This window comes from Hyaena hyaena, unplaced genomic scaffold (genome assembly GCF_003009895.1).
Source record: "Hyaena hyaena isolate Hyena2069 unplaced genomic scaffold, ASM300989v1 scaffold_238, whole genome shotgun sequence".
Taxonomy (NCBI): Eukaryota; Metazoa; Chordata; class Mammalia; order Carnivora; family Hyaenidae; genus Hyaena; species Hyaena hyaena.
Window position 1 is genome coordinate 2,091,105 of NW_024080870.1, and position 22,615 is coordinate 2,113,719.

General features: G+C 56.8%; 2 protein-coding genes across 7 annotated transcripts in view; one reads left to right on the plus strand and one right to left on the minus strand.

The window, feature by feature from the left end:
• Positions 1-2,189: 2,189 nt before the first annotated feature.
• Positions 2,190-21,938, plus strand: NUBP1 (nucleotide binding protein 1). Of its 2 annotated transcripts, XR_005530518.1 has the most exons (12): positions 2,190-2,357; positions 2,436-2,540; positions 3,926-4,059; positions 9,983-10,051; positions 12,240-12,272; positions 13,237-13,327; positions 13,973-14,127; positions 16,597-16,707; positions 16,977-17,079; positions 20,141-20,224; positions 20,545-20,697; positions 21,851-21,938. XR_005530518.1 is itself a non-coding variant. In XM_039244325.1 (11 exons), the coding sequence occupies exons 1-11, from the start codon at positions 2,339-2,341 to the stop codon at positions 20,601-20,603; spliced, it is 963 nt and encodes a 320-aa protein (XP_039100256.1). In that variant the 5' UTR covers positions 2,190-2,338; the 3' UTR covers positions 20,604-20,816. The 2 variants fall into 2 exon arrangements, 1 of the variants encoding a protein (XP_039100256.1); XM_039244325.1 differs by lacking the exon at positions 21,851-21,938 and having other exon boundaries at positions 20,545-20,816.
• The window catches only part of TVP23A (trans-golgi network vesicle protein 23 homolog A), a 33,399-nt gene continuing 31,494 nt past the window's right edge, over positions 20,711-22,615 (minus strand). For 2 of the 5 annotated variants that reach the window (XM_039244328.1, XM_039244326.1), the window contains 3 exons: positions 21,919-22,047; positions 21,484-21,542; positions 20,711-21,021 (listed from right to left, as the gene is read on the minus strand). In XM_039244328.1, the coding sequence (XP_039100259.1) occupies position 21,021; positions 21,484-21,542; positions 21,919-22,047 (189 nt within the window). In that variant the 3' untranslated portion in view covers positions 20,711-21,020. Of the gene's footprint in view, positions 21,022-21,482; positions 21,725-21,918; positions 22,048-22,615 lie in introns of those variants that run through there. The other 3 variants (XM_039244330.1, XM_039244327.1, XM_039244329.1) reach the window with 3 other exon arrangements.

The following is a 22,615-nucleotide window of genomic DNA, read 5'->3' on the forward strand; positions in this document are numbered from 1 at the left end:
CAGCTTTTGATTCAGGTCAGGATGCGCCTGGGAATCTGCTTTGCAGCCTAGTTTCTGCCCCTCTGCTCCCACACCCACAGATGGAAAATTCCATCCCAGGTGAGACAGGAGTTTGGGGCGAGGAGGAGATAGGCCTGGAGCAAAGCCGAGAGATTTATTTGATTTAACTTAAAAAACTTTATTTTAAGAGAGGGAGGGGGAGGGGGAGGGGAGAGGGGGAGGGAGAGAGAGAGAGAGAGGGAGAGAAAATCTCAAGAAGGCTCCATGCTCAGCACAGAGCCCGATGCCGGTTGCTATCTCAAGAACCATGAGATCATGACCTAAGTCGCAATCAAGAATTGGACACTTGGCCAAGTGTCACAACCCAGGCGCCCCCTGATTTTACTTTTTAGTGTGCAGGGAGATCATTTCTGTAGCCTGGTGGTGAGGAACCAGTAGCGAGAGAGGGGTTGAAGAATGGAAGACCTTTCTTCCCTGCCCCCAAGGAAAGACTCGGTGGGTGGGTAAGGAGAGAAAGAAGAGGCCTATGAAGCGCAGTGCTGCTGAAAACAGCCAGAAGGAACGTGCTGGAAATGTCTTGGGCGATGTCAGTAAAGAAGATCTGAAGTTGGGGGCTGGCCTCAGGCCTCCACTGTGTGGCTGAGGGGAAAAGAGCCAGAGTAGAGTGGAGCCTGCTGGCTGGGAGACCCGGGGCAAGCGTCTTCACTTCTCTGCGCCTTACTTGATTCTGTGAAAGAGGACTTGGCATCCCACCTCCCAACGCGTGGCATCGTGGTCAAGAGCCCAGGCCCTACTCCACTGGAAGGCCAGCTGTGCAGCCTACTGGCTCTAAGACCCCGGCAAGTCCTTCTCTGTGACCTCGTCTTCCCTGCAGACTAGAGATCCCAACAGTCCCTGCCTAAAAGTCGTAATCCCTATATGACTTCTGGGTTTGTTTATACTGTTCGTCCAGTCTCAGACCCCGCTCGTCGCTGCCACCACCCTGTCCTAATCTGGGTGTCTCCTGCTCAGCCTGAAGGAACCCTTCCCTGGCTCTCTCGCCTGGTTGTCTTCTGCCATCACATTTATAATACTGTAATTCCCTGCTCTGTTGCCCACTGTCCCAACCAGGCGAGGTGACCTGAATCAGGGCAGTTTGGTGGCACCAGCACCTTGCACAGAGTCACTTGGCATCGTATGTTACGGATGACCGTGCAGGCTCTGGAGCCCGGAGGCTGAGGTTCATTCCTCTGGCTTCCTCTGTCTCCCTCACATTGAGCTGTGTGACCTCAGGAAGGTAGTTAAATCATTTTTGACCAACAGCTTTTCTCCTTCAAAGGCACAATTTTGGAAACACAAGTGTAATGGATTGAGGCAATAATGATGCTAAAACCACTTTACTTCAAGCTAAAACCAAAGCTTGATGAACAGGATAGTCACATGATCTCAATGAGGGGGGGGGGTGACGTCACCTTGGCCAAGTGCCCAAGGTCTCACATTACCAACAATGGGGCCTGCTGGCATTCTGGACATCCCATTGTGATACAACAATAGAGCACATTACTCAAGTATGTTCTGCCGAAAACTGCTAACATCAATCTAATCATGAGGGCAGGGGACCAGACCAATCAAAATGGTGGGTTTTCTGTAAGGCAATTGGCCTGGACTATTGAAATTTATCAATGTCCTAACAGACAATGTCCTAAAAGGACAAGGTGGGAAGGAGGAAGGCTGTTCTTTATTTGAAAAGACTAATGGGGCGCCTGGGTTGCTTAGTCTGTTAAGTGTCTTCCTCTTGATTTCGGCTCAACCCACGCTCTCACAGCTGAGGAGTTCCAGCCCCAGATGGGGCTCAGTGAGGAGCCTGCTTGGGATTCCCCCCACCCTGCTTCATGAGGATGTTGGGGGGGGGGTTCAAACTTAAAAAAAAAAAATTTAATGAAATAAAAATCAAAAATATTTTAAAGGAGACTAAAGAGAATAAAGGTAAGACTTTTGATTGGATCCAGGATGGGGGTGTGGAGGGGAAGTCTTATTTGGGACCACTGATTAAATGGGTCTTAAATTTGAATATAAAGTTTATGTTCTCTAACAACTTGGCGTCAGTATTTCTTGGGTATGAAATGGCACTGAGATCCCGTAGGATAATGCCGTTGTTCGCGGGAGAAACACGCTGAAGAATTTCTGAAAGATCTCCCACAGCTTAGAGCGCCCAGCGGCGCCTACAAGATCTGCGCATGCGCCCAGCCCATTTTCTGAGACTTCCTTCGCGCGGGTGGAGAGCCAGATTGGGCGCCAGGAGGCGGAAATACGAAAGGGCGGGTTCCGGTGACCCGCGGAGACGACGAAGACAGCCGGAATGGAGGAGGTGCCTCAGGGTGAGCGCCCGGAGGGGGCATGGATGGGGGGGATGGAGGGACACGAAGCCCTCTTACTGTGACCTTCTCCCCGCGCAGGCTGTCCCGGGACCGGCAGCGCCCAGGCGGGCCGAGGGGCCTCATGTCAGGGGTGCCCCAACCAGCGGCTCTGCGCGTCTGGAGCCGGCGCAGCTCCGGACCCAGGTGAGGAAGGGGCGAGACCTGAACCGGAAGTGAAGGGCACCAGCCGGGAAGAGGTGGGGCGTGAGGGGATAGCGGATGATTGATGGTGGTGAGGGACGGCCCAAAGGTTGGGTGACAGAGGCGGGACCTGGAGCCCTGTTAGAAGGGGTGGTCCGAGCGGGGGCGGGGCGTGGAAAAGTCAAGGGCGGGGCCTTTAGTCGGGAGAGTAGCGGGATGGGGCGGAGCCTGAAGGGTCTGGTGACAGGCGGGGAGTCCAAAGAGATCCTAACTGGGGCGGAAACCTGGGCGGGGCTGGAGGTTTGAGTGACAATGACCGGCAGTGGTCGGGAGGAGGCCATCAGCCCCGAGAGTAGGGTGTAGACTTTGACCTCGGGGGTGGGGGTGGAACTCGGGCTTACTTTTTGGACAAAATCGTCTTCTTTTGGAAAAAGCGATTTTCACAGTCACGTAACAGGAATGTGTATTAATCATCTCGTGGGTGTTGTGTAATAGGCAAGACCCACAGTGAGCAGGCAAGCAAAAAGGTAAACCGTCACAGCAGTCGGTAGGGACGCACTGGAGGGTGGGGAGGACTTTAAAAAGCAGGAATATGGGAGAATTTCGAAGGCGTTCAAACAGAGACTTAGGTTTGATTCTTGGGTCCCACAAACAGTATGACCTTGAGCGAGAGTCTTAACTTCTCTGAGCCTCCAGTTTTCTCCCCAAAAACAGGCAAGGGGAACCAGGGCCTGCGACTCTTGATCTGGGGGTCACGAGTTCAAGCCCCACGTTGGGCTTGGAGCCTCCTTTTCAAATAAGTGTGTGTAGGGGGACTTGTTCTCTCATGGTGGTTTTTAAGGATTTGAAGGAAGGTGAGACCTTGAAGGTGTAGCAGGTGTGTAATATGTGACCGTCATCAGTCACTGGTCCTCATAAGTGCCTGCTGTTGGTCAGCGTTTCTGCACCTTGACACTACTGACCTTTGGATGTGGATAATTTGGGGTGGGGGACTGTTCTGAGCACCGTTAGACATCTCACAGCGTTGCGCCCTCTACGTGCCACATGCCAGCGGCACCCCTTCCTTGTACCCCTCAGAAACGTCCCCAGGCAGTCGGGCCCCGGGTTGGGAAGTGTTACTGTGCGGAAGCTCTTCCACAGCTGGGGGTGTCGCAGTGGCTACTGCAGTCTTTGTCCTGGAGCTTCTGTTCTGGAGGGGGACGCAGACCAGGCAGCCAACGAACGAGAAGATCTCAGATACGACAGTTGCCTTAGTTTCTCAGTAGTCCGTATTGCCTCCATTGGCTAGGCTGTGTTTCACCCGCAGTGCCTTGAAACAGCCCTAGGGGCTTAGCTCCTGCGCGTCCATGCCTTCAGGGGCTTCATCTGCCGATGTGCTTCCTTTGCAGCCATAGAAGAAATCAAAGAAAAACTGAAGACCGTGAAACACAAAATCTTGGTGTTATCTGGGAAAGGTGGCGTCGGGAAAAGCACGCTGAGCGCCCACCTCGCCCACGGCCTGGCAGAGGACGGAAACACGCAGGTGGGGCCTGGGGCAGAACTGGGCGGGGCTCCTGTGGGAGGGTCTGAGAGGGTTGCAGACAACGGTGTCTTTAGACTGAGCGGAACTGGCTTCCTGGGAACCCAGCTCCTTGCAGGGGCGGAGGAAGCACCAGCTGCTGAGCTGTGAAATGACATACTTGCTTAGGTTCTCCAGCTGCGAAAATGGATGGACTTCTTTCTATTAGCCCTTTTCTGCCTATTTCTAGGCCAGGGGTCTACCGACTATAGCCCAAGGGCAAATTCTGTCCCTCTCTGGTCTTCTTAGGGCCTGTGAGCTAGAATGGTTTTTAATTTAGAAATGGTTGCCTTTAAATTGTTAGATCGCTTCTTTGGTTTTGCCCACAAAGGCTAAAATGATCCTTGGATTCCTAGCAGGGCTGTGACCTGCGGGGTTCCACTTCTGGGTGTATTTTCTCTTCCTTAGAAGTTTTTTGTAACCTCTTTTACTCTAGCTTACCGTGGCATAAGAACATAGCTATAATGTAGCAGACGAGTAAGTGCTGACTATTACCGGTAAGCTTCCAGTAAACAATTGGCTCTGGGTACTTAAATGGGGGGGCGGGGGCGGTCACAGGTCACGTATGGAGTTTTCGACTACTCAAAGGTCCGCTGTATTTTCTATTCGGCCCTTGAGGAAGAAAACCTCTGCCAGCCCCTGAACTGGGCTGCTCGCTCCTGCCCAAGTGCACACAGGAGCACAAAAACCCCCACCTGCCTGGTCTTGCTCTCTGGGTTTCAGCCTCGGTGAGAGGTGTGGTATGGTGGGGAAGGGGGGAAACATAGCACAAAGTTCAAGTGGAAATTTACAGTCCCTGTGGTTTTTTAAAAATGTGTTGGCTTATTTACGGGACTCGAGATAATTGTGCATTGATCTTAGAAAAATGACCCTGCTGTTCACTTTGGTCACCACTTTATTCCCAAGAAGACCATGAATACTGTGGTTTCTGATTTTGATGTTTGTTTTTTTTAAACACAGAACACAATCCATCTTTTTGGTTTTTTTCTAATTAAAATTCCAATAAATATCTACCAGGTGAGAATTCCTAGCACAATGTGGGTGTCTTTTAGAATCCAGCTATTCGATAGGTTTGAGCCCTAAATGAGCGCCCTCGCCAAGGCGACACTATATGTGCACTGGGTTGGGGAGCCTCCTGTTCTCTGGATAAGAATTGCCAGCTAACTGCCCTCTTGTGTCCCCGGACACTGTTGAGGGCCTGCATGGGAGAAACTGGTGTATTTTGTTCCTGTTGAAAGCCATTTCTTCCCATCTCCCTTCTTCCTGTGGTCTTTGTGTTCGTGCATCTTGAATATTGACTTATTTTTATATACGGGGGCTGAGTTTCAGTTCAGAACTCTTTTCTAACTCTGGTAAACGGCCCTCTGCTTTTTGTTTGACCTAAAAAAAAAAATGCTAGAAGGGACTTTTGTGTTGTCATATTTTAAAATTATGGAAGCTGGGTAAATTTCAGTGACTGATACTTGTAGTAGGTAAACCATTCTACGTTAGTGTGAAGTAGCACTGTAAGGTGTTAACAGAAGGCTGCATTTTCTGCACAAAGAAGCCGGCTACAGTGGGTAGAAGATCGAGCCTCCCGTTCTGATAGGCCCCGTATACACATGAGCCCCTGAGACACCTCCCCAGGCTCCAGGGACTCCAGGAATCCATTTCTCAAATAACTGGATTAAGCAATTAGAGTTTGCTCCGTGGGTTGTCAAACGTTTGTGTAAAGAACCAGATGGTGAAAATGTTAGATTTTGCCGGCCATAGCAACGCCTGCTGAGACGAAATAGTTTCTGCAGCAGCTGTTTAATTCTGCCCTTAAACCTAAATGCGACCCTAGACCATCTGTAAACAAACATGGCCAGGTTCTAATACAATCTTATTGTCACTGGTGTTTGAATTATATACGGGGGTTATATCATGAGATTGTTTAATTTTTCCCCCTCTGCAACCTGCTAAAAACGTATTAACGGTTCTTACCTGGCGGGCTCTACAGAAACAGGTAGCGGGCTGGGGTTGGCTGCCAGCTTGTAGGTTACTGGCCCCCAGTTTGGTTTGTAGCCCTAGAAACACCAGTGCTCGTGGGGAAGTGCCTCTTTGAAACCGGGGGCAGGTCGCAGGCTGGGAGAGAAGAGGCCCGGCTCGGTGATCTGTCATATACGGTGTTGTCTCACTCACCCAGGCTCTGAGTTCTCCCGTTTCCTGTTCTGATCATTTGCTAAGGGTGGAGCTTTTCGGGCTGGCCTCCAGTGGCCGCGGCGGGCTTCCCTGGAATTGGTGTCCACCATCCAAGATGCGCTCTAGGGATTTGGGACACGGGAGGGAGGACTTGGAGGGACCCCTGGGCTGGGAGAAACCTCTGGACTATGGCGGGGACTGACGGCAGTGTGTGTGGCAGGCAGTGTGCCGGGGATCCCCCAGGGAAGGGAGCCACGGATGAGGCTGAGCCGGACCAGGGAGGCTTTGCATACCAGTAGACGTTGGGCGAGCAGAGAGGCAGGATTTGAGCGTCGTGTTCAGAGCATGGCAGTGAGGTCAGCCGAGCGTGTGATTGGGTATCATTAGAGGGGACGGGAGGCCAGGTGGGAGACGGTGCTCGTGGCGGCTCTCAGAGGACCCAGATTAGGCCAGTGGGTGGGATGAGGGCCAGGGAGCAAATGAAGGGAGCGTCCAGGAGAGAGAAGCAGGGCCTCCCCACGTTTGGACACAGTGGGGATCGGAACTCCAAGGTGGCGGGCGCAGCGCAGCGTGGTGGCCAGGACCACGGGCTCTGGAGTCAGACGGCCTAGGCTCACATCCCAGCCTCATCCGTGCCGCTTCTGTGACCATGGCCAGGTTCCCAGGCTCGTGGGCTCCGTCGTCCCGTAAAATGAGTCTCGGGACCCCGTGGAGTAATGCGTGTAAAGGTAAAGTGCTCAGTGCAGCACCTGATGGGTGTGAGATGCTCCGTAAACACCTGTGATGGCAATCCTTCCCACTTCACCCATGAGCGGGAGCGGGAGGCGGTGACGCTTTCTGCTTCAGCCTCCTCCACGCACCATGACGAGGAGGTTCAAAACCTCCCTGCTGACTTATTCTTCTGTTAACCCCTTGCCATTTGAGGGTCAAATTTATATTGGCAAGTTGGTCAGCAAAAACCTGTGATTATCTCTCTGAGAGGATATCCCTACTCACCAGAATGCTCTCTGCTTCTAGAAGCTGTCATGCATGTTCTGAAATGGCTCCCTGAAGATGGGCTTTAAAGCAGGTCTGATGCAAGCAAGCATTTGGAAAGAGACCGCTGTTTCTGTACAGTGATGCTTCCACGTAATTCCGTCCTGAAGCAGTTGTCAGGCCTCAGCAGCTGGGGGAGAAAACCACATCCAGCGCTGAAAGATGGTTCCTGGGCTGCGTTTCTTCATGCACGGGTGGCTTGTGAAACAATCTGCCCTTAGGGACGTGTACTTCCCCGTAGATCCTACTCAGGACTGAGAACATCACTGTCTGCAAAGGCTGCAGGCTGTTGACAGACAGACAGACTGCAGACCTCTGCCTCTGTCTTATTGCTTAATTTCAAGTAGCACACGTTCCTTCCTCCCCTAAATCGAGGACGGAAGTTCTGGTCCCTCTTCTGTCCACTGTCCCGTGGAAGCTCATCCCTGACTCTGAGCCGGGCTTTTCTGGGTTAGCACTCAGGGCAGGCAGGTGTCCCCATAGCTCATTGGTGAAGGGCCTGGAGCCATGAGGGCACAGAACTACAACCCTCCCGCCCCCCCCCCCCCCCCCCCCCCCCCCCCCCCCCCCCCCCCCCCGCCATGACTTATGACACGCAGGCTGGGTTGTGGGAGTCGTGAAGGGAGCAGAAGTGGCTTCAAAAGCTACACCTCAGCCAGCAGACAGCGAAGGCTGATGCGCTGTCTTGCCGCGGCAGAGTCACCAGCTCCCATAGGGGACCAAGTAGTCTTCTTGCTTGGTGACCTGAAAGCCAGCTGTAGCATGAGCGGGTCCTCTTTGGGGGCTTCCGGACTAGATAAGGCCTGTCTCTTGGGCTTGTAGACTCTGGAGCTTGGATGGAGCCCGATGATCTCCTGAACGCTTGTTTCCCAGATCGGGAGCTGTGGCGGCTGGGGTGGAGCAGGAACATTCCCCACGCGGTGACGTGGCCCTGGGACGCCATACGGGCTGCAGCTCACCTCCTGCACCTTTTTTTTTTTTTTTTAAGGTTTATTTATTTTTGTGACAGTGTAAGCTGGGAGGGGCAGAGAGAGAGGGAGACACAGAATCCGAAGCAGGCTCCAGGCTCTGAGCTGTCAGCACACAGCCCAGTGCGGCACTAGAACTCACACATGGTGAGATCATGACCTGAGCCAAAGTTGGACACTTAACCGGCTGAGCCACCCAACAGCCCCTGGTCACCTCTTCTTCAGGGGAAGTTTGGGATCCTGATGGTACCCTGTTCCCCCAGTCTCTGGCTGGGAGACTATGGTGGCAAAGCCTGCTTGTCTCATCAGGCTTCCAGCACCTTCCACAGAGGCCCTGGTAAGGTTTACTCAGGCATATTTCTCTCTACTAGGGTCCTCTGGCTTGAGCAGAAAAGGAATTAGTTGGATCAATATTGGGATAGTGACAGATTCTCAAGAAGTCTGAAAGGGACAGGACACAACCGCCCAGAGGTCTGGATGGCAGGGACGTGTCACAGCCTTTGGGTCACCTCCAAGGGAGTGAGTGTATGGGCTTTGTCTCCTGCACCCCTGCATCATTTCATTCAGGATTCACCCCCTTGGTTGCGGGGAGCCTGGTTCCTCTAAACGGGTAAAATCGCCCCCTAAGAAAGCACACGGCGACTGAGCGCCTAGGAGCCAAGAGGACGAGGAAAGGCTGTTAGGGTCGTAGCAATGGTGTGATTTGCTGACACCCTGAGGTGGACCGTCTCCATCCCCGACGCCGCCACCAGCCTAGTGCGAACGCCAACGGGAAGGAAGCGGGCTCCTCAGTTTGTGTCCTCCTGCTGCGTTCTCCAGGCGGCCCAGCAGGGGGCAGGGGAGGCACGGGGCTGATCTGACCGGGAACTGGTTCCTGATCCAGGGTGAGCAGAGTGAGGAAGTAGAGGGTGGGCTCTGCTGGGAGCATTGAAGGGGAGGCAAGAAGCAGATTTGGGGCAAGAGAAAAAGTGACCTGGAGGTGCCACACTCCAGATCCTTGGCAGGGGGCCTCTGGAGCTGAATACTCGCTCTGCTGCTGTAGCCCCCGGCCTCTCCTGTGCCACGCGGGGAAGCCGGGGTGTTCGGGGCAGGAGGAGTCCTCCCGCCTGCACAGCTTTCCTAGCCTTCCTTTTTACCTTCAGTTTCCTGTCTGGGGAAGCCATCACTAGCCTTCAGGGTTCCAGTGCAGTGCGGCCTGTTCAGAGGTCGGTTAGAGCCTTCCCCCAGCCCCAGGGGGTAGTGGAAAGAGCCCTGGCCTTGGAGCCGGGAGACGTTGGTTTATGTTCTAGCTCTGCTTCTTGGTTTCTGAACAAGACGGGGCCTCTCTGAACCTCAGTGTCTTCTTCTGTAAAGCAGAGATAACGTACCCACCTCCCCTTCGAGCACATGGTGAATGCCAAGGGAATAGTGGCTGCCCCTGGATCTTTAAGTGACTGGGCACTGGGTTGTTAGGTCACCTTGGAGTTAGAGGTAGGTGTTGAAATCAGTGGTGTCGATGGACTTTGCCATATTCTCTGTAAGAGATCTCGAATGCGTCTCTGTGGCCTGGAAGCGAAATGCTGTAACTCCCCTGAGATTCCGTTTGGTCCACATTTGACTTTGCTTCTTTCCCTGTGCTCCACTTCCTCCTTTCCTCAAGCCCCGTTTCGTTCCCAGCCGTGCACGTTGGGAGGAGCGTGCATGGGGCTGCATCACTGCTCTGGTCTCTTCTTGTTTCCCAGGTTGCGCTTCTGGACATTGACATCTGTGGGCCGTCAATCCCCAAGATGATGGGGTTGGAAGGAGAGCAGGTAACAACGGGGTGCAGACACATGGGGCAGAGCCGGGTGTCTCCACGGGGCCGGCCTGACACCAGGTGGACGCTCCCTGGGCCGTCTGCCTCACCGACGGCTGTGAGCGTGGGGGTTGGGCTTGTACGTGAAGTTCACCCACGCCCTTTGAGAAGCGGTAGTTTCAGTGCCTTCTTCGAGGGGAAGGGAAACACAAGTGAAATGCAGAAGTAGGACACGGAAACTGGGCCCTGCCTGGGAAAGACCGGCTGCGCTTTGCCAGGGGCCTGTACCCTGGAAACAAGGGAATGTTTTTGCCCTTGTCACCCCTGGGGAACTGAGACTGCGAGGCGAGTGAGTGACATGGGGTGGGGGCAGGGCCTCAGCCCCACGGCCGTCTGCGGGTGCTAGTCTCTCCCTCCTCAGGGCGAGAAGCAGTCCCGGACAGCATCCCCCTCGAAGGCGGTGCGTGGAAACGGGGCTGGCGGGCAGGACGCCCCCAGCGTTAGGTTGGCTCATTCCCATGATGGCCGGGCGCTGCTGGGGGAGCTGGGGGACAGTGGTGAACAAGGCACGTGAAGACCCCGGCCCTGGTGGGAGGGGCGCTGACAGGTCATGGGAAATGAGAGCAGGGTAGGGGGGATGGGACGAGCGAGGGGAGCTGCTCCTTAGGAGGGTGTGGTCCGGGCACCCCTGCGGGGGAGGAGCCCTGGAGCAGAGTGTCTGTAGCATGAGGACTAGCGGCAGGGTGACGGGTGCCGGGGAGCTGGACACTAGCCAGGGGCAGGCAGGCCGGGCCCATGGGCGCTGCTCGGGGCTTGGCATTCGCCACCCAGGGTGCCCTGGGAGGGGGGCGTGATGCCGTGCAGGGCAGAGGCACAGCCTCGGGTCTGGCACGCGCGCTCCCGTGCGTCTGTCCCCTGCCTCCTGGCACGCGCCCACGGCACGGCTCTGCTGGCCTGTTGGTCACGTCCTCTCGGCACTGACAGTCCCCGTGTGGGAGGACTTTGTAGAAACCCTAACATGGTGAGCTCAAATAGGAGTTCCGCCGTCTGCTTCTCTTCCGCTGCGGGGTTATTCCGTTTTTCACCCCCTTTCAAGCCTGCCGTTGTGGAGAATGAGCTTAAGTAGGAATGGAGGGTTTTTTTTCTTTTTGTTTCTGTTTTTTGTTTTCTGACTAAGACCTGGGGGAAATAGGTGGAGGGGACTCAGAGCACCCCTGTTGGGAGGAGCAGAGTCACCGATGGAACTGTAGAGTCACTGTGTCGTGCCCCTGAAGTCATACAACAGTGCGTGTGAACCGGGATTTAAAAAAAACTAGAAAACCTCAAAGCCAGTCCCCAGAGACCACCTCGTGTATGATGGCCTGTGTGTGAAATGTCCAGAACAGGCACATCTGTAGAGACGGGGTGGGGGGGGAATGGGGGCGACCGCTGAGGGGTGATGAGAATGCTCTGAAACTGAGTGCCGGGGGCCCAGCTGCTGTGAGTGCCCCGAAAGCCACTGCGTTGGTGGCTGCGGAGCCTGGTGTGGGAGTGAGACCTCCGGAGAGCGTTGCGACAGTCAGGCCGTTGGTGGCGCCGGAACATGGCTGCTCAGACCGCTGTGTAGCCGCAAGCGAGGAAGCTCTGCTTTCACGAGGAGCGGTGTTGAACACTGACTAACGAACAGCTCCTGGAAGGACAGTCCCCATCTTGAAGTGGCCCCGTGAGCTTCTTATAGACATCCCCCCGTCGCCCCCCCATCACCCCCCCCATCCTTGTGCCCCTCGGGCTGACCCTCTGGCCGCTGACTGGGCAGGGTCTGTGTCGCCGCTTTCACCGAAGCACATACCTTCACACCTGGACTGCTACAGAGATGGCCTTGCCGGGCCACGGTCGCCTGCACGTCCTCACAACCCCCGCCTGATTGGGGTCACACCTATAAAATACCTTAGACCCCAGGTTCTATTGGAATGTGGCTAAGTCTGGTTCCCTGATGAGATCTAACCGCCCAGGGTTTCAGAATAACCCAATTCAGGGAGGTGGGGGGGCGGGTACAGCTTCCGTGGTCCATGGCCTCTCCCTACTGTTCACTCTCTAGTAAGGATTGCGTTTGCATTTAAGACAATGAATTGTGCTGTATGAAGTTCTTTTCTTAGTGTGTAAATCGGTGTGTGGGAGAAGTGTGTTCGGGCCTTCTTTTCTTACACGTGTCCATATTCCTGTAGGTTCACCAGAGTGGCTCTGGCTGGTCTCCAGTGGTGAGTTTGTTTTGTTTTTCAGTGTTTGTTTTTGAGAGAGAGACGGACAGAGCATGAGCCAGGGAGGGAAAGATGGAGGGAGACACAGAATCCGAAGCAGGTTCCAGGCTCTGAGCTGTCAGCACAGAGCCCGATGCAGGGCTTGAACTCCTAAACTCTGAGATCATGACCTGAGCCAAAGTCGGATGCTCAGCCGGCTGAGCCACCTGGTGCCCCATTACTGCTGTGCCTTATCTTTAGGGTAGTATGTACATAACGGATGTGGGTTGGGCTGGCAGCACTTACCTCAACCCAACTATCAGTGAACAAAGACTTGCTGAGGTCCTGTTTTAGGGGCCGGAAATACAGCACACTGTTTCTACAAAGGTTCAGATAGTAAACCTGTCAGTTGACAGGCCACACCCACCCACTGTTGTAGTGTGAGAGTAAGGAGATGTGAGGATGGCTGTGGTTGTATTCCAATAAACTTTACGTGCACAGCCACAAGGTGGGCCACGTTTGGCCTGGGAACCATGGTCTGCCAGCCCAGGCGAGAGCAGCTAGAGCCCCGGGGTACCTCCGTCAAGTCCCCCCAATGTGGCAGCACTTCGTCCCCCCTCCCCCAAAATGATCTGTGGCTTTAAAGAATGCATTGACCCAAGGTGCCTGGCCGGCCGTCAGTAAGCGCCTGACTCTTGGTTTCGGCTCAGGGGATGAGCTCATGGTTTGTGAGGTCAGGCTCCTTGCTGACCCTGCAGAGCCTACCTGGGATTCTCTCTTTCCCCCTCTCTCTCTGTCCCTCCCTTGCACGCGGGCTCTTCTCTCTCTGTCCCAAAATAAATAATTAAAAACAAAAATGAATAGACCCATAAATCATACGGTCATTGAGTTCCCAAAAGTGAGTTTTTTCATTTTGAGCTCAAGTAAACGACCAGGAAGTGCCTTGTGCTGTGGTTTTAAATGTTTCTTGCTTCATCCTGTCTAGTTCTTGGAAGACAACCTCGGGGTGATGTCGGTGGGTTTCTTGCTCAGCAGTCCTGACGACGCCGTTATCTGGAGGGGACCGAAGAAAAATGGTTTGCCACCCTGCTTTATCTCTCGGCTCAGCACTTGGCCGGGTCGAACGGCCCTAGGTTTCCTCTGCAGCCCGTCGGTCACGACGGCAGCTGGCAGCTGCAGGGCTCTGGCGCAGTATCGCTTGTGGGCATTGGGTTGCCTAACACGGTTGCCTGTATTGTTGCCTTCACCGGCTGAAGAGAGCCCGCTGGTGTGGTTCAGGTTTTAACATCTTTGATGAGTCTTTTCTCTCTGACACCCCTGTAACTCTGAAGTTACTTTTGCTGTGGTTTGATAGTAGTTTATTGATGCCCAGGAAGCGTGTGGGGTGGAGTCATAGCAAGCCGATCAGGCCACCGAGGCTCAAGGTAACAGTGCAAAGTAGCTTTTAGGACAGGGTTCCTCAGCCTTGGCACCAGTGACTTCCAGGGCCAGGAGGGTTCTTTGTGAGGGGAGGGGTGGACTGTGCTCCGCACTGTAGGGTGCAGCGCCCCGGCCTTGACCTGCTCGATGCCAGTGGCACCCCCACCCCAGTCGTGACAGCCAGAAGTGCCCCCAGGTGTGGGCAGGCGCCCCCGATTCAGAACGCAGAGCGAGCGCAGCCGCTGCTGTAGGGCCATGAGTAGAGGAAAGAGCGAGGAGGCCTCACTGGAGTCTGTCTGCAGGCATGATCAAGCAGTTCCTTCGGGACGTGGACTGGGGCGAGGTCGACTACCTCATCGTGGACACCCCGCCGGGCACGTCGGACGAGCACCTCTCGGCCGTCCAGTACCTGGCGGCGGCGCGCATCGACGGGGCCGTCATCGTCACCACTCCTCAGGTGAGCGGGTGCCCGTGCGGGGCCGGCTCCGTGCTGTGCCGCGTTCTCGTGCTGCCTCGACCCCCTTTTCTCGGAGCTCCTCCGAGCACAGGCTCCCGCAGTCCTCAGTTCGGATCCGCGGGAACTTGTTAAATGCTTGATGCGTCGTCCTGACGTTTGGGTGAACAAAATAAGCCGTCTGCAGTTAGGCCCACAATCGCCTCGTAAGTGTCCTTCACCAGGCCAGCACGCCCCCGGTGCTGTTGGCCTTCAGCCTGTCCCTCGCGGTCGCCTCCCTGTTTCTGCGCTCCCTCTGCTGCCCCCTGTAGGGCTTCCACGCGCATTTCCGACCCATTCAGGAAAGGTGGTTTTCCGTAGAGCCAGCCTGGGGCATAGAAAGGGTTCTGGGCACGCTGCTGTGGTCCTTGCCCCTTCCTGAGCAACGCCCGGGTCCCTGTGTCCCAGTCCCCCACGGGCTGTGCGGAGCCCAGACTGAGGGAGAGCAGTGGCGGCGGCCGGGTAAACCCGGCAGTGCCCAGACACGGTCCGGCCTGCGATGGCTGTGTCATTGCTGTCCTCGCTCTCCCACGGTCCCGAGGAAGCAGTTACCCTTTCCACAGTTCTCTCCTCGACTCCTGAGAAAGCACAACGGAGTAGGTTTTCGTCCATGAGTCCGTCAGTACAGCCCCTCGTCCTCCACCAAGGCTGCACTGAGCACCACCTCCCAGCGGGCCCCGGGCCAGGCACCAGCGACGGAAAAGCCGGTCCTCCCTCCGGGCCTGTGCGGTTCGCAGAGGAACTCGGTACCAGTCGCGGTGTGTCCACTGTGCTCCGACAACCGAGCGGGACCAGCACGGCACGCCCCGTGGGGGTGCCCGGGGCAGGGCGTGGGTGATGGGATGCATGGGAGATACGGCTTTGGTGCCCGGTGTCGGGGGCTCCTGGGGGCGTGCGGAGGAGCAGGTACAGCCCTCGGGGCTGCGGGTGGGGAGCCCCTGGCCCAGGGGGCGGCCGTGGAGCGCGGATGGATTTGTCCTTAGCTGGGTGGTGGAATGTTCAGAGTGGTCGGGTCACACTCCAGACGGGCAGTGCTGTCAAGTATGGGTCCAGAACCAGTTACCAAAAAGGAAAACAGTCCCCTGGGAACTCAGCACCCTGCCGTGGGGAGGTGAGAGGGGAGCGGGCGCAGGGGCCGGACGCACTCTTCCCCTTCAGTGTTGCTGTGAACCGCTCTGAACTCATCCGTGGAGAAACAGCAATCCAGGTTGCATCAAGGTGGCTTCTTCAGGGCCGCCTGGGTGGCTCTGTCCGTTGAGTGACTTCGGCTCCGGTTCAGGAGTGTGAGCCCCACCTTGGGCTCTCTGCTGTCAGCTCAGCCTGCTCCGGATCCTCTGTCCCCTTCTCTGCTACCACCCCACTCAGGCTCACCCTCTCAAAAATGAAGAAACAATAAAAAAAAAAAAGGCACAGCAACCTTTACTGTGAAGGAGCACAGATTTCCCCTTGGGCTCCAGGAGAGGGAGAGCGAGGAGAAGCTGGCCCTCCTCCAGGAGGCGGCGGGAGGATGCTCCCCGCGCCCTTCTTGTAGAACTTAGGGGGAAAGTGGGACTTGACAGTAGGGTCTCCCACTGTCACAGCCGCTGTCACAGGCCTGAGGCTCTCTTCTGGGGGTCCCTTTTGACAGAGCAGTGCCACCACCGAGAGACTCCCAGAGGCACAAGCAGGTGTGGAGGCTGACACAGCTGACTTGCTCCCTGAATGGCTTTTTGTCCCTACCTCTGTGTCAGGGCGCCTGAGCACCAAAGATGCGCTCGGGAGAGCGAGGCCGTGTGCACAGTACCGCGGTGCATGTCGAGAGGGTGCTGAGCAAGGACTGCACACAGTACTCATGCTGTCAGAGCTTTCAGAGTTGAGAAGTGAATTCCATCTAAATACAGCAACGTGCTTTCTTTCCTTCTTGTCCAGAGTTGTGTTCCTCACAGTCTAGATCAGAGGTCAGCCAACTATTTTCCACATAAAAGGCCAGGTAGTGAATACTTTAGGCTTTATGGCTCCTATGGCCTCTGTCCCCCGCCCCAAGCACTGGGGACGAAAGCCGCCTGATGAGATGTGAAGGGACGGGCGTGGCTGTGTCTGGAAGTTTACAGAAATAGGCAGGCAGCTAGGTCGGTCCCGCAGGCCACACTGGCTGTGTCCCTGACCTAGACAGTCGTGTGCAGTAGTGTGTCAATGTGAAAACAGAACACTCAGCCGTTGTACAAGGTTATTTTTCTGTATGTTCGTTTTACGTTTACCACGTGGCCGTGGAGGTTTATCCTTTGGGGCATGTGGGAGTTGCGCCCGGATAGGCCCGAGCCCACAGTCAGCACCGAGTGCTTAGAACGCGCGGGGCTCCCTGGTGCCGCATCCACTGCGTCGCTGCCGCCCCTGCAACCACACGGTCTGCCTGCCCTTGGACTTTGCCATGAATGGCCTTTTGAACCTTCACAGGAGGTGTCCCTCCAGGACGTGCGCAAAGAAATCAACTTCTGCCGCAAGGTGAAGCTGCCCGTCATCGGAGTGGTGGAGAACATGAGCGTCTTCGTCTGCCCCAAGTGCAAGGTGCGTGCGCCAGCCCGTGTGGCCCACAGCCCGGCCCGCCCCTTCCTCGTGGTGGAGCAGAGCCAGAGGGGGGCCTCGGGGATGTGGCGTCTGCTTTCCCCGTCATTTTGGGAAACGGGATGACACACACACAATGTTGCTGACTTCAGGAAAGTTCTCTGGGGTAGTGAATGTTTTGTATTCAAACAGACATTTTTCTTGAGTTGCTTGAAAATGCTCATTTTCCGGAAAGAAACTCCTAATTCTCCCCCTTTTAACTTGCCTTCCAGAAAGAGTCTCAGATATTCCCACCAACGACAGGGGGCGCGGAGCTGATGTGCCAGGATCTGAAGATCCCTCTCCTGGGAAAAGTGCCCCTGGACCCACACATAGGTGGGTGACTCGGAGTGCCGATCCCAGCTTTGTGTCGCCAGCTGCGGCCTTCACCCCCCACTCGGCCACCCTGGGGCCCGATGGGGCCACAGACGAAGGGCCCACCCGCAGGAGCTCCCCTCCAGCTGAGAAGCAGTAGACTGCGTGGCGTGGGGTGTGGTCAGGGGAGCCAGTAGACCTCCGTGTGAGGAAGGGGCTGGGTGGGGCCTGGGAGGTGGTGTCAGGACTGTCCTAGAGGCTGGGAAGCCACCAGAGTGGAATTCACCTGAGGAGAGGGGCCTGGAGGGGGACTGGGCAGGGTGTCCGGTGCGGTCCCGTCTCTGACAGGGAGGGATGAGGTTCTGAGGTGAAAGTCCTGGACAAGTTAGCCTTGAAAACCCCTTAGGAAGACATTCAGCTTCACGGGAGGCCCAGCACAGCCCGGAGGGCCATCTCAGCATGAGATGGGGGCATGAGGCTATTTTCAGGGGTCCTGTCGCAAGAAAAACTGTCCTCTTTAAAATTTTCTTGAAATTTTTTTTGAGAGGCAGAGAATGAGCGAGGGAGGGGCAGAGGGAGGGAGGGACACAGAATCCGATGCAGGCTCCAGGTCTGAGCTGTCGGCACAGAGCCTGATGCGGGGCTCGAACTCCCCAGTCGTGAGATCATGACGTGAGCTGGAGTCTGACACTTAATAAACTGAGCTACCAAGGCTCCCCCAAAATGCCCTGTTTTTAATGCCAGAGTCCCCTGGGTCCCCTCCAGGGGCAGTGAGCCTGGAGGAGGGGTGGTGGACCCACCCCCACTCCGTGTCCACTCTTGCTGAGGTGCATGGTGGGGAGGGGGGTCCACACCTTTTAAGTTCTACTTGCCTCCAGCTTTGTTTCCCCAGGGCCACAGCACTGAACTTGGTTAAGTTATGCCTCTGCCAGGCACAGGTGGCCGTAGCGTCTGCAGAGGGGCCTAGGCCTGAAGGCAGCAACGGGGGAAGGCAGGCTGAAGCCCAGGTGTGGATGGCTTTACATCCAAGCCCGGCAGCCGCGCCTTCAGGGGTGAGGACATGAGAATCAGAGATTGAGCAAGGGCACAGGGGTGAGTGTGGAGAGGGAGGCCTTCAGGCAGCCCTGCAGGGGAGTGGGGGGGGCGGGGTTAGGACTTGCCCCAGGGCTGGGCATTGCCATTGGAGAGGAAGAGCCACCCAGGAGAGGAAAGACGCAGGGTGGGGAGACGGGGCCAGTGTCCACGCCATCTGTCCTGGGCCTTGCGGGAGCAGTGACCCCCAGAGCCACTGTTGGGGGGAGGGGTGCATTCCCCCTCGTGTGCTGGGTCTCAGAGGCAGGGGTGGCTGGAGGTGTGTGCGCAGGCTCAGGCGAGGTGGGGACATGCCCAGCGGGGGGAGATTGAGGGGGCTGGAGGGAGAGTGGCCGAGCGCGTGGGGAGGTCACACGAGGGGTTGCACGTCGACAGGGCAGCTGTTATGAGAACCAAGCCAGTAGCCCGGGGCCTTCCCCCTGCTCTCCCTCCAGACACTGCCCTGCTATGTGGGCTCCCCCTGCAACACAGAAGAGGCCAGCTACTGTTCTCGGGAGGGTACAGACATGCAGGACAGGCAATCAGTTTGCAGTGACCAGATGAGCTGCTGAGCTGGCCTGGCTTCTCCCTCCGGCAGGAAGGGCAGGGCACAGCGCCTGCTGCAGGTCCCCACCTGCCGGGGCAGCGCAGGCAGCCATGTGGGGGACGGGCTGGGCAGGGGCTGCGGGCGCGCTTGCGTCTGTCGGCTTCTGCCTCTGCCACAGCTGGAGGTGGGGTCCCACAGATCACGAGCAGGGGCAGGGCGGGCCGCGGAGCCGTGGGAAGCTGGGCGAGGCCCGGAGAGCCCCACGCCCCCCTGTGCGTCCCGGCCCATGTGAGGGAGCGGGGCCGGGAGGCTGGGTGCCTGCCCGACGCGGGCTGTGGCCAGGCGGGTCGGGGTGGCCGCTTTTCACAATACAAGAGGTCGTGGCAAAGCAGAGGGGCCGCCACGCAGCCGCCGCTCAGGCCCCAGCTAAGAGCATGAAGTGCTTTCGAGGGCACAGTCCTTTGTGACCGGTTCCATGTGCCCAGGCCTCACTTCTGCTTGAAATCCCGAGGCCAGTGAGCGGGGAGAGGAAGGGTGGTGAGCAGCACGGCCGTACAGTGGAGAGAAGGACGAGGTGGTGAGGTCACCGCGGGAGCAGAGAGCAGAGGCAGATTCCCGGGCACAGACCTGAAGGGGTGAGGGCACACGCTCCAGCCTGGGTGGGGAGCCCGGAGGCGAGGTCACCTCCCTGGCGCTGGGATTCTAAGCCCTTCCCCAGCCTCAGGACCCTGCCCCACCACCGCGGGCTGGTGGTTCCAAGCCCCAACAGCCTCATCGGTGAGAGGCGATGGTGACAGTGCCCCCGGGAGGGGGAGGAATGACATGAGAGGACACGAGAGCGCCTCAGCAACTCGCTCTTCTGACAGTGTTGATCTTGGAGCACGGGGAGGGGAGGGGAGGGCCGGGCAGGGCCATCTGGGGCCCTCATCCCAGGGTAGCCCAGGCTTATCTGGGCTCCACTTCTGCCAACCTCCCCCTCCCCGTCTTGGCTCTCCCTGGCCTCAGTTTCCCTGTCTCAGGGGGCAGCGTCCTAGGAGAGGCGAGGGAGGGCCAGTTCCACAGCTGGCCTTGCCAGGGCCCACTTCTCCCAGCACCACGGCCCTGCCTCTCCCACGGTGCTGGGCAGGCGGACAGGGGCAGCCCAGGCTTGGGGGAGGGGAAAACACCTGCCCGGCGGGGTCCCTGCACTGTGGCCCCTGGATTCTGGCCGGACACGTCCTCGGCTCACCTGTGGGTCCTTGGGAGGCCGCTGGGAAAGCCCAGCAACCAGACAGACGCCAATGTGATAAAGCACCGGGTGGAACCCGTGTGCTCTATGTCCCTGTGCAGTTTGTGCGTTCCTCGGCTGTGCTCTGCGCTGGGGAGGTGGGCGCGGGGCTTCCGTGATGTCACAGGGCCAGAACGAATCCCCCAGTTCATCGTACCACTGCTGCCTCTTTTTTCCTTTTCATTTGTCTCCTGAAGGTAAGAGTTGCGACAAAGGACAGTCTTTTTTGATGGAGGCACCAGACTCGCCAGCTGCTGTAGCCTACAGAGGGATCATTCAGAGTACGTGTGCGCAGGGGTCCCGGGACTGCAGAGGGCTGTGGCGCGCCATGTGAGATCCCAGCGGGGGTCATCTGTGGGTCATTAGGGTCGGTGCCCTGCAGCCTCGGGTGGGGACTGTAGGGCCAGTAGGGGCTGGGATGAGCCTTCGGCCCAGGAAGCCAGGCGTCTGTGAGAAACCAGGTACTTAGGATCTGGGATGAATGCTGTTGAAGACACTGGGTGGAGCAGGATCAGGATGTCCAGGGGTCGGGCCGTCACCAGCCCACGCACGGCTGTCACAGCCTGACTCGTGGTCACTGCTTCTGTGGCTTCTCTTCCAGAAATCCAGGAGTTCTGTGGCCTCCATCAGCCACAACCAGAGCACCTGAGCGCTTCCTGAAACAGGACATGCCAGACGCAGGCCGCATGTGCAGTCCAGCCCGAGCAGCGTGGGGACAGAGTGGGGGTCACAGGCAGAAAGGGACCGGACTCTGGTAGGGCGTGAAGTCATCTTTGAGAGATGCTTTAATCATGATGTTTGTATACTTTTCGACATACATAAAGGCATTCTTTACAAATGTGCCATCTTAAAAATAAAAACCTCTGAGCTCTCCTCCGAGGCCTGCTTCTGGTACGAAGCCCGTGGCTTCCTGGTCGGGGAATTCTGCTCTGGCGGAAGCTGGTGCAGTTACAGGCCTTCGCGCTTAAGCCGCTGCCACCTCAGAAGTCAGGCCTGAAAAGGAAGCACAGGGAGGGACATGTGGCCTCATTGCAAAACCCACTCATGGTTTCAAACAGCGTCGTCCAAATGCTGCTCCGTCAGGAGGAGGGAGAAGTGAAAATAGTGCCCCCAGTCCTTGAAAAGCCCTAACTCCCCCGGGTAACAGAATGGTGTCTGGGTGTATTCCCTGTGCAGCAGTACGTGCACACTGTGCCCCTCACGGCCAGCGTCCTAGAGGACAGGGCTTCTTTCTAATCACGTGAAAGCAGAGACCCATGTCCACCCTCACGTTCGCCCACGGCCAGGAGCTGGACAGGGACGGACAGCAGCCAGGGAAGTTTTTCCGGCAGACGTGGGTGGGCAGATCCCTTGTTCTCTCCCTGCCCTTCTCTCGGGTCCTGCCCCACCCCCTGCAGGCCTGCACACACGGCAAGGTTTGTGCGTGATCTGTGTGAGGAAAGGGGGAGGGCAGGTCTGGCAAACCCCTGCGGGCGCAGGCTGGCTCCCACCTGGCTGTGTGCCCAGGCCCCCCCCCCCCCCATTGGTCGGGCCTCTTACCTAATGTTTGTGAATCTCCAGCCCCTCGAGGCCAGGCTTCTGGAAGTCCCTCGGGCTGGCCTACGAGGGGAAAAGTCAGCTGTGGCTTGGCCCTCACACGTGAGGGGCCCGATTCTGCTGATTCAGGGGCCAGAGCAAACCCGCCATGTAACCAAAAGCCCACAGCGCTTGTTGCTCAGTGTCTTGACAGAAAGCAGCGTTGGTCAGATTTTTAAGACGGTTCAATCCATTTTAAGATGAACCTGATCAAATTGGAAAGATCACTCTCACTTGTAGAAATATAAGCAAAGTTAAAATATTTTTGTGTGGTGTTTTTTTGTGCTCCTGACGGGGCAGCCGGACTGATAGAGACAATGTTAACATTGCAGTGGCCAGGGGGCCTCCGTCATTTCCAGCGTCTGGAGTGCGGGGTCCACGAGGAAGACGTGGGACTCACCATGGGGATCACTGCGTGGGACAGAAAACTGGCTGTGGCTTTGCTCCTGTCCCTCTCGCCTCCCATCTTACAAAGGATGTAGCCATAGAGGTTAGCAGCTTGCAGAGAGATCCCGGCTATCACGAGGGCCTGCGCTCACACAAAGCACATTCTTGGAAAAGCATATATTGAAACGTTCCCCCCCAAACCGCACAGAAGCGGCTCTGATCTGTACCTGGTTACACCCAGTCTTCACGGAGCGCTCACGTAATCACAGACACCTTTTTGTCACCAACAGCCCAAGAGGTTGGTGCCATTATTATCCCATTTTACAGGGAAGAAACTAAAGCCAGAGAAACCAAAGTTGCCCAAGTCCCAGCGCTGCTGCGTGGCCGGACCACATCCCAGCTCCAGGGCCCCTGCTTTTAACGACCACACGGTCCGTGGGCCTTTTGTTTTCCCAGCGAGGGAGCTACGTCACAGTAACAAGATCGTAAGGTCGCAACACTGAGGCGAGCTCACTGCCATCGGGGAAGGGCTCCACAGTAGGCAGGCCCTCACCCACACCTCCTCCCGGCAGGATGCACAGGAGTCCCAAAGTTACCGCGAAGGGCCCGCCGGGGAGGAGTGGGTACACTAAAAGAAGCGCGGCCACCCAGCGGGCATAAAAAGGGAGGGACGTACGGACAGTTGCTCTAGCACCCATGAACCTGGAAAA